The sequence below is a fragment of the Pundamilia nyererei genome, unplaced genomic scaffold, assembly GCF_000239375.1.
Source record: "Pundamilia nyererei isolate P.nyererei 1_Seehausen unplaced genomic scaffold, PunNye1.0 scaffold00002, whole genome shotgun sequence".
Classification (NCBI taxonomy): domain Eukaryota; kingdom Metazoa; phylum Chordata; class Actinopteri; order Cichliformes; family Cichlidae; genus Pundamilia; species Pundamilia nyererei.
Genome location: NW_005187403.1, coordinates 6,568,583 through 6,579,769, shown reverse-complemented (window position 1 = coordinate 6,579,769; position 11,187 = coordinate 6,568,583). Strand labels below are relative to the sequence as shown.

General features: G+C 39.2%; 1 protein-coding gene across 1 annotated transcript in view; it reads left to right on the top strand.

Annotated features, from left to right (window-relative positions):
* The window catches only part of itga1 (integrin, alpha 1), a 58,927-nt gene that overhangs the window by 13,983 nt on the left and 33,757 nt on the right, over positions 1 to 11,187 (top strand). The window contains exon 2 of the mRNA XM_005720305.1: positions 10,391 to 10,511. Within this exon, the coding sequence (XP_005720362.1) occupies positions 10,391 to 10,511 (121 nt within the window). The remainder of the gene's footprint in view (positions 1 to 10,390; positions 10,512 to 11,187) is intronic.

Genomic DNA, 11,187 nt, shown 5'->3' with positions numbered 1-11,187 from the left:
CACACACACACACACACACACACACACACACACACACACACACACACACATATAGGTGTACCCCCCTCTTACCTGTGAACACTCTCCACTAAGGTTATCAACATCACAGCAAAACAGCATTTCATAGTAATCCTGTCAGTCAACATAACTTTCAATTAAAAGCTCTTTTAACTCAAAACACGACTCGACAAGCACGGACCTTTTAAAAACTGTGTCAAAGTTTTTTGACTCAGCATCACGTTGTCTGTTTTGGGGTGTATTTTGTGGATTTCTCCGCAAGCAGCAGCAGCAACTAAAAGATTCAAATCAAAACCAACATATCACAAATTTCTTTTTGCTGATATCGTCTTTGAAGTTTCATTTTTTTTGTGAGCCTTCAAACCACAGCTATGCTGATTTCCTGCTTGTTACTCAGAATAGTCATGTATTTATTGGGGAAAACGATACTTCTGGGATGCTCAGCTAAGATCATGGCGACACTAGTTAGATGTGCTAATAAGGGTAAACCCTAATTTCAAAATAATTATCCTGAGCAATAATGAAAATCCAGTAATTTAAAACACAATAACAAAGTTGCAGTGCTGTTTAATCTGTATATTTATTCCATATTTATTTTTATAATGTGTACTTTTTCTTTCAATCTTCATTCAGTAAGCCTTTGTGTAATACAAAAACAAACTTCAACTAACGATTATGTCTATCTTCTGTTATTATCCACACTAAACCAACGTGACTGCATCTTTTTAAAAGGACGTGTTTCTGAATTTTAGTGCTGCCTTGAGAATCACACAAACAGTATGTTAGTGGTTCACATTTAAAATCACTCTTTGCTTTTCAACAAAATTGCACCGCTCTCATGTAAATCTGGGGCTAGTGCAGGGTGTGCATTGGCTCATCCCAATTCTGAAAATGGAAAATGTAGCCATTTTCAGGGAAATGTTCCAGTAGCTCATAAAAAGAAAATCTTCCAGTGCACATAGTGGATCAGCTGACAAAATAGTTTTGATATTGCTGAACCCAGCAGCGGGAGACTTTTGTGAACAATGACACAGACATCCATGGTCACTTCCTACTTGGGTCTTTTCCGTCACCACTTCCTTTTGCTCCCCCAAACAAAGTAATAGCTAGTTCATCACAAATAAGCGACTTGTAACCTTTTTCTCAGCCTGTAAGCCAAGGGTGAGCAATTCATTTTCCCAAATGGGTCGTGCCAATAACCTTAACTCAATTCTGCACAATATTAATTTTGTCACTTTATAAACTGCTGCTAATTGGAGTAGATGTTACGATTAGGCTACGGCAATGTCCAGCAGGCATAATAAAAAAGAAATCTCCTGTGTCTCGGGTTTGAAAAGTGTCTGATTCAATCTCTGAGGTGAAAATGCGAAGGAGAGTAGAAATGTGATGTGATCGTCTTTGAGAGTATTTGTATCTGGATTTGTAATCTTCATCATCATTGTTCATGTGAAGATGGATCCAAAGAGGACCATCAAGTTAACTGTTGGCATGTGAATAATAATGTTGGCTTGAAAAGCTCCAAATTTTTCATAAAAGCCTTCATCATGTAGCAAATAGGCCCTTGCCTTGCAGTTTAGTTCATTCATTAGTGCAGTTACATCCCCAGCAAATACAAGACCTGCCTTCTGTTCTGCATCTGAGAGCTCTCCTCAAAATTCTCAAATTTCTGTTCTCAGGTCCTTTACTCTTTGTAACACTTTGCCCAGGCTGAGCCACCTGACAGCTATGTGGTAGCCTATGTCAAAAGTGAAAACAGTATCAGCCAATGTATCAGAATATCCGATTTTTAAATTGCCAAATATCTGTATTGGTCTTAAAAATCCTAAATCTGTTGGGCTTTATATAGGGGAGCGATTAACACCAAAATTGCAAACAATCTCAATGAAATTAATCAACTTAAAGAAATTAGTTGCACAGTTACTGCTGGTGAAGCATAGTGGTTTGGTCCAAGGTTAAACTATTCTCGACTTTGAGATGAGCAATTGAAGGGACTTCCAGTGAGAGGGAAGGATGTTAGCTCACATATGACAGGGTGGTAAATATGACATTGGGTTAATTTGCCAACCACAGCTTGGAAGGTCTGTGAGCGACTCATCCTTCATCTACGTGAGTAAGTGGCGAGTGAACTGGTTGGTGTGTCAATGCCCCTCATAACTAAGCTAAGCTAACTGCCTCCTTGATCTAATAATTTCAGCCACTTGCTCTAAAAACATAAAAACATATTCCCCAAGAGAACTTGTTTTCTGAAAATGTAGATAGCTTGATAAAACAGCAAGCTTGAAACTACCACTGAATAGATTCATACTTTTTTCACCTATAAATGAACTGCATCAGCCTACTGAAATAGCAAGGAGAGAGCTAAGGGCACTTGATATTCCTGTACTACTGATAAAAAATTAAACATCATAAGTGGCTAATGGAGGTCATTGTGTTGGTTTGAGGGTAAGTGGAACTTTAGGATCAATTAATTATTTAAAACACACTAATTATAGTACAAACAAAGAGCACTGAAAATTTATAATTACATATGTACGTTGTTTAAAATACCATGCATGCTATTTAAAATGTGTAGTTATTATTATGAATTAATCAGTGCATAAACTCAAAGCACTTTTAAGGTAATTGGTTCCTGCTTTACTAGCATAAGTGACGCTCCCTTTTAGTTTTTTCAGTTTCGTTTGTTTTTACTGAGTTTGCCAAATAAATCTGCTGATATGCAGTTTACCCCCAAGCTCAGGGGGGGTTATTATTTTCTCTCACCGTTTCCTTCATAACATCCATGATTGTTTTTGCATGTCTCTTATTGATTCTGGGGAGAGGTTGTTCTTTGACCTATGGGTGTGTGTATTTTTAGTTTGATGTAGCCAAGGAGCACTCTCCGTCCAGATGCTCCCTATATGGGAAAACTGTTGTGATCAGCAGATTTTGCAGACATTGTATGCTTATGTGGTCGGAGGGCAGGGGATATGGTTAGAAGAGTGTCAACCACCCCTGCATTACTGAGAGAGAAATTTGGGGAGGGGATGAAAGGTTTGACAACTGTCAGGGGGGATGATGTCCTGTGCGGGTCTCAGCTTGTAAGCCTGGATGTTTTCCGCACCGGTGGAAAAAAACGAGCTCCTGGGAGTACATCTGGAAGTCTTACAAAGTGGAAGCTGACACCGTTGAGCCGACAGGTTCAGTCAGTGTATTAAGGGGTGTAAACAGAGAGATACTTAGATGGGAAATGGGAGGGGCAGACAGAGATAAATGGACTGAAGAAACAGTAGAGGAATGGATGATGTTTTTGAGGGGCAAAACACAGCAGAATGAATGAATTGAGGGAGAAGAGGAAGCAGATTAAATAGCAGCCAGGGTCGAGGGAGGTGATTTAGCCACGAGTGACTCAAGGAATGACATATGGTTTGTCACTTTGATCCAGACTGGAATATTTCACCAAGTACTGGTTGAATTGTCATAATATTGTAGAGAGAAGATGAATCTCTGTGACTTCACTGATGTCAGGACTGCCACTTCTTCCACCACTAGGGTTGTCTTTCTGCTTTTAGTGATATGAAGTTTGCCCAGTACTTTTATTATAACACTAACAAAGCTAAAGACTTCACTTTGTCCTCAGATTTAATTTAGGTAACAGCGCAAACGTCTGGAGCATATTTCACAAATTTCTAACATACCAGCTGTGTATCTTGTGTTACCTTTGGCATATTAGCCTGTCAAAGGAAACACCTTATTTATGCACATTAGGACTGCCAAATATGTCTGCTATTTGTGAGTGGCTGGTACATTTGCAAAGTTTGCTAAATATTTGCAATTTTGAGGATTTGACAAGAAGTATAACTATGTGAAGGTACTGTTAACCTTAAAAGTCCACTATTCTTAGAACCAATTTCATGCAGTGTTGCCAACTAAACAGCAACTAAAGCTAACATTATGCCAGCAACACAATGTTGGGCTCAAGTGTTCTAAAAATCATGCTCTGATAAACCCTTTGGTTACCTTCTCACATTGTATAAAAATTAAATTGCTATCCAACAACGTTAGATCCACTTTGAAGGAAGTTTCACTAACGTCGACTAACAGCAGCTAACAGCGGCACTCGGTATCATTGTAATTGGGCAGATGTGAGCTTCTCTCACTCACTGACCTGTATCGATCTCCTTTCACAAAGTTTTACAGCTCTTCCATAGTAAATAGTAGTGATGGACAGTTGAGGGACTGACAGCCTACACTCACTAAAAATGAATGACAGCCAAAGTTGTTTGTTCTTCAATCTACTGACATCTAGTGGTGAGATTTTACACACTGCACCTTTAAACATTGCTTCAATGATCCTGACCCAGTCTGTGAACAATAACAGCAATACCTAAGGATATGTACATTTTGGCAGTTTGTTAATACAAAGTTAATGGCAGAAACTTTCTCACAGTGTAATCTACATGCAGCTCAAGGTACCTCATAGAGTTGCATAGATTAGATAAATTTGAGCCATCTTCTTTTGCTTATGCAGTTCAGGGTAACGGTGAGTCTGGAGCCTATCCCAGCTAGTGAGTGCTAACCCCTCCAAACTCAATGTCTCTCTGGATAAGCTTCCCAAATGGTTTGGTTGTCTGCTTATAATTTGTCTATGATCAGCCGTCTTCTGTCTAAACGCATGATTGTTGGTGCACTTGTTTGTTAAGCTTAATAAGCAAACATCTCCAAAGGTGTTGTCACATTTTTACTTTTTTTGGCATAAACCTTGGTAACAAATTGTAGGCTTTCATCACATCTGTAGTATCTGTTCTTCATTTCTTGGGTTGAATTTACTGGAACCGGAACCTGGAATGTCCACTAGTGACCAATCGTCTGCAGCCAGTGAATCACTTGCTGTGAACTTTATCTCCTGCTTAATATATCTGTCAGTGGTGTGGATTTTGTGTTTTTAACTATATTTTTAATTCAGGTAACTGAGCATGTCCAGTATGCTTCCTGAAGGCCAGCCTGTATAAACACAGAGGGCACCTGAGTTGCTGTTGCTCTGTTTACGCACTGCTCACGCTACCTCTTCCCTTTATCCTTCCACAGCTGCTGACATATCTGCAGTGGATTCGTGTGTCTCTTTTAGCTTGTGTTATTTATCCAATCCGCCCCTGCCTACAGATGCAATCACTAAACCTCAAAAAAAAAGCGGCCACTTGTGTTCTCTTCTGCTTGTAAAGCCACAAACACGCCTACATCTATAACCTTTATGTCTACTGCAAGCCCCCATGCCGCACATTTGCCAAGACTAAAGCAGAGACTGAGCAGGCAGCCAAATGAGAAGATTTTTGTCAAAGTAAGCGGAGCTAAAAGCTGTCAGAAGTTCAGCTCGTGATAACCATTCCTAGAGCGATTAGAGAGGGTAGCGTGGTTACTGTTGGAGTGGCAAAGTAGATGAATTTAGAGAAAAAATGGATGGGGGAAAAATGGGAAAAATGTGCAGTAAAGAAGAAAAATGGACAAAGATAAAAGAACAAAGGAGGAAATCTGGAAATATTTCAGTTTTATAACTTCTTCATGGCTCTAGGCTGCCCACAGACATGCCAGAATTATTTGAAGCTTTTCTCTTGCCAGTGTTGTCTCTTATTAAATGCCAGCATGTGGTTTTAGAAAAGGTCTGAGTCCCACCCAAAGCCCCTTTTGACATTATTCCTTTGAAGGGTCAACGCCATAAATGATAAATGTACCAGTTCAGTCTTCAGTTCAGCACGACATGAACTTTTTTCTAGTTTCTGCAGATGTTTGCTTGCTTTCTTTTTAGAAGATTTGTTTTGACTGTCTGTCTTGGATCAACTTAACAACTGATTTCTCACTGCATCTAATTAAGGTCAAATGTCAGGCCCACTTCATGATTTTGTTTCCCAGAGCTGGTGATTTGCATTAAGCTTTAAAGCTCTTTATAGATGGTTAGATATGTTACAGATGAGCAGGTGCCAATGGGATGCAGATTTTTAACCATAGCTGAGCCAAGCTTTGAAGCCTACAGGTGCTAAGTTGAGTGATGTCTCACAGGTCAGTGGGTGCTGCTTTCTGCACTCGCTGTATCAGCAGCAAAGTCTTTTGGTTTTCCTTTGGTTTTGATAACTGTGGCAGAGAGAGCAGTGGGGTTTTATTGTGTGGCTGACAGACTGCTGGGATCAATCAGGACCACGTGGTCCTTGACTGAAAACAGACCCACTGTAATATCACTTTTGCAGTATTCAAACCAACTTAGATTAGACATTTCTGGTCAGCATGTTTTCCATTTTGATAAATGACATGCAGATTTTTTGGCTTTTTTGGACGTGTTCATTGACGCTGTGGGCCTCTGCTGTTTTTGTAGTGTGGAGAGCCCAACAGTCAGAATGATTATGAACACAAAACAAAGGGAAATTGTCTTAAAGTTAAAACGCACTGTCAGTTTTGTTTATAGAAGGACAGCATGCTGCTTTAAGCTCAGTACTATTTATCTATAAACAGTAAAAGATGTTTGTAACCACTATCACATCATATATTTGTTTGTACATTAGGCCTGGACCATGTTAAATGACAGAAAATGGACGAAAGGTTGGATGGAAGACCAAAAGTAGCTAGTTGGCTAGCTAGCTTAATTAGCAAGGTGCTTCCATTGTTCTCTTGTGATACTTAATGGGATGCTAAATTTAGCCATTGACAAATAGGCTTAAAATGAATGTACTTGCCAGAAAGTAATGCCCAACTGACTGCTCTTTTGAAGGGGTTGAATGTTCAGCAAGATGTAAAAGCAAGCATCCATCACTTGAAGTGGCCACTTTAAATGTTACTGCCTTGAAACTGGTAAGTTGTACAAAAATGCCAAGGAGAAATTAGCTTGTTAACATTTTTTAAGCCAACCTATAAACTATTTAAAAGATGATTTTGCTTTTTGCTGTCACCATATGGTGGCCTTCAGAAAAGAATACAGGTTAAAGACACATCTGTAGTGGCTTTATTTTTCTTTCCCTTTAAATGTACCAGGAAGCTAAGCCTGTATTTCCTACCATCTACGCTGTAAAGATGTTCTGCTAGTTGTATATACTGTATATATATGTCAGTTACTGTTGGAGAAAGGCTCAAGCAAAGTTTGTTAAGCTTACTGTTTCTGGCATTTCAATGTTTTTTGAAACCATATCTAATGAGGTAAAGTTGAGTTTGACAGTGACACTGCTTGCTTATTGGCTAGCGACTGACAAGTCATTCAACCCTCGATAATTCCCTTTTCTGGATAATGACCATAACTTACAAAATGAACTTCATGTTTTATTCAGTATGACTTGAAAATAGCAACTGGTGTCATAAAGTAATCAAGAAAGTGTTTACTGAGGTCAAAAAGCAAGGAAGCCAAGGGCCATTTTCCCATAGACTTACAGACCTACATCCAGAAGTCAGTTTGCAACCGGAGTCACCCATAATCCCATGAAAAGGAAAGAAGAGTCAGTGCACTTCTGCATTGGCTTTACTTTTACAACTCAAACCTACATCTTGCTTAATTCTGTCCTTTTTTGCAGTCAGAACATTTCATCCTGAAGGGGGTCTAAATGAGTAATTTTTGACACATTTCACTTAAACCACAATGATCAGTTTCATTCTTAAAGAAAGGTCACAGCTTGACCTTAGCAAGTATTTTATTTCCCCTGGGGACCATGAGTGTCTGCACAAAATTTCATGGGAGTCCATTGAGGAGTTGTTGAGATATTTCAGTCAGGATGAACTGATGTGCTATACACGCTCATGTGTGACTGAGTACATAATGAACCTTCCAGCAGTGATGGACAAATATACCCATATGGAAAAGATATATATAAATCTTATAAAGTTTTTATCTGTCTTGTATGAAACTTGTATGAAAAGCATACAAGAGTGAAAACACATATAAGATCCCTTGAAAAATTATACAATGAAACTTGTATGTTTTGTATACTTACTAAAACAATATATGAAAGTAATGAGAAAGTGGCCACTTTCATGAGTAAATCATATATGTTTTTACTATTTCTTTTCCATATGGGTATATATGCCAGTACCTCAGACACTCATGTGGCCATTTCCATCCACAGAGGGACAAGACTGCTTATTGGTTTTCCAGGGCAGATGTTAGCGCATCTCACAAAAATAGACAGTTATATAACTTCACTGGTTCTGATTTGAAGAGAGTAGAGCCAGGAGACACCCAATACAGCGAAATGAGATTGGTATACACAAAGTATGTGCCTGCCAGTGGACAAATGATGTTCCTAAGTGATTTACAACTCAGGCCGGTTTGACTCTGAACTGTACTTGAGCTCAGTCTGTGATGAATGAAAAGGCCTGGTTGGCCTGAAGCCATCTTAAATCAGCTAAATTAGCTGTGTGTCCGTGTGTGCGTGTGTACCTTTGGATTTGTGGAGATGTATAATCAGGTTAATAGGAAAAGGAAATTGAGCTTCTCTGAGAGATGGAAAGGGGGTCACAGAGGAAGTGCAGAAATGACTGAGGGAGAAACAGAGGGGGTAATACTTCTCATCTGGGGTTCCTGTATATGACTCAGCAGGCCTCCTTCGTGGTCTCTGGAAATTTAAAAAGTGAAATCTTATATGAAATCTAAATGATCGACATTTAAACGTGACTAGCAGTTTTACAACTGCTCTGTTTACAGAGAGGGATGCTTACATATGCTAATCCCTGCATGTATTGCTCTCTGTGGCTTTCTTGTGTTGTTAATATGCACAGGAGACCACTCCACATTTTCAGCAGTTTGTGATTTTAGTAAGCCAGTAAGCACATTTGAATGTATGGAGCCAAGAGACAACCTCGGCTGAAATATTAAGCCAGTGCTGAAGAAAAACAAAAGTTCCTTGAGTGACCACTAGACGCTGGCTCCCAAAATAAGTCAGCTTCCTAGTGCAGTATATAAAAACTCTTTACTTTACAGTCGAATTAAATGGTCTCTTGAAGTGGGCTCTGTAGTTACTTTGACCCAACTGTATGCAGAATTATTTTGTATATATCAGATATTCCAAATTGTCTTTACACTGGTGTGAAAAAGTGTTTGCTCCCTTCCTGATTTCCCATTTTTGGGAAAAAGGCCAAACCTTTATGTGTGAAAAACATTTTACCTTCTGTCTCCCTAAAAAGAACATGGCAGTAGAGTTACATCTGAACAAAGAATAAGACCTCTGTTGTGCATAAACGAATGCCTGCAAACGTCACTAAACTGAAGCAGCGCTGTAAAGAAGAGTCAAAATTCATCCACAACCACGGAAAGGTCCTGATAAAATCATATAAGCTGCTAAATCACGGGGTGTACTTTCACAGGGCTCTCTTTTAGATGCTACTGTAATCATTTTATGCTTTTAATCAGAAGAATAAATTGTGTAGATTCAGGGATGTTTTGACTGAGTAAGAATATTCATTCATTTTCTGGAGCTCGTGAATGTCTCTTCTAAATATCAAAGCAATCTGTCTGGGATGTTGCTGTGTGGACCACACTGAAATATCTGGTGGATAAACCAACAAACATAATCAATTCTTGGGTGTTGCTAAAAGATGTAAAATTACTTCAGTCTAGACCTTTTAATGTAGTTCTCAGACACATTAGCTACAAAGCATTACCATCAAAGGATAAATAGCTGCTTTATCCTTGTGTGTCTATGTATGCGGTCTGCCTTTGCACATTCTGTTTTTAATCCCACTGTTCTTCTACTCCTCTACACTCCCTCAAAGGTCCGGGAATTGAATAAATTATATTGAAGGAATTTCCTGGCACAGTAGATATAAAGAGTGTCATTGTGGTGCAGGCACAATGAGACATGGATGGATTTATATAGAGGCTCTGTGATATACTCATCTCAGTGACAGACAGACCCAGACTGGGCAGAGTGCAGAGAAGAAGCCATTGTCCTGGAGGTCAGATTGAACCCTGACCAAAATGGCTCACATTGATGTTCGAAATTCCTCTTCCAGAATGACTGTGTGTGTCTGTGTGCGTGTCTGTGGTTCACAAAGTTCGGCCCTCATCTGGGTACATCATTTTCATGCACCCGTAAATAATATTGACATAAATAGAATTATTTATATTTGCTGTAACTAAAATACCTAAATGCTAACTTTTATTTATTACATTTACAAAGTATTTTAGTAGATCTCTTTTTTTTCCATTTCCAAGAGGCATCTTGAGGGTTTCAGAAATATTTACTGAGTGTTTATGGCTTCTGCACTTAGAAATAACTGCATACGCACATCTTTTGTTTCAGTATTTGCCCATCAGTTTATGTAAATCCACTCTGAAGAGCAGCACAGCAGACTCAAACAGGAAGTAAAGCGGCGCCACTCTCGAGTCTTATCATGCGTAACCTTTACTGTACTTTTATCTTTGCAGTGCTGCTGACCTGCGTGTTCTCCTTCAACGTGGACCAGAAGAACAGTTTGTCCTTCTCTGGACCGCTGGAAGATATGTTCGGCTACACTGTCCAGCAGTTTGAGAACAGCGAGGGAAAATGGTGAGTGTCATCAGCTGCGCGTTTTTTAGGAGCTAAAGTCATCAGGAGGCCGGATGTATGTGATCCCTGCATCTCACATGTAACACAGTAAGGGGAATTGCTGAAAATAATATATAAATGGGCCAATAGGTTCGACTATAGGAGCACAGAGGTGTGTTTAAATGAGACACTGAGACAAGAATGTAACTCAAAAGAACCAACCGACTTTAGTGAAATAAACCATAAGGTTGACAAGCACAGGTTAAAGGCACTTTACAATTGTAGAAAAGAAACTTACAAAAAATGAAAGAAAAGTAAAACACATACTAAGACAATGACTTGGCCAAGTGTCCCTTTTGGTTTTCAATGCTCGGGTGCACCCTAGTAACCTGACTCCTTAACTTTTATACAAACAGATTACACAAATCCAATGTACATTCAAATGAAAATCTCACACTCTTTTCACATGTGGAAAATGTTCTACACAACAGCTTATTATTTAAAGTCCCAAATAAAAAATGTCCACTCCTATTTTCTTTCCCAGGGTGTGAAAGAAAATAGGGGTGAGAGAATGTCAGTCAGTGGTCTTATGAATAACCAGCTGTGTTAAAGTGTGAGTGATACACACTGCAAGGTGCAGCAGATCATCAAGTGGAAAAGAAGCGAATCTCAGTCTTTGGGCAACTCCAGGCCTCGA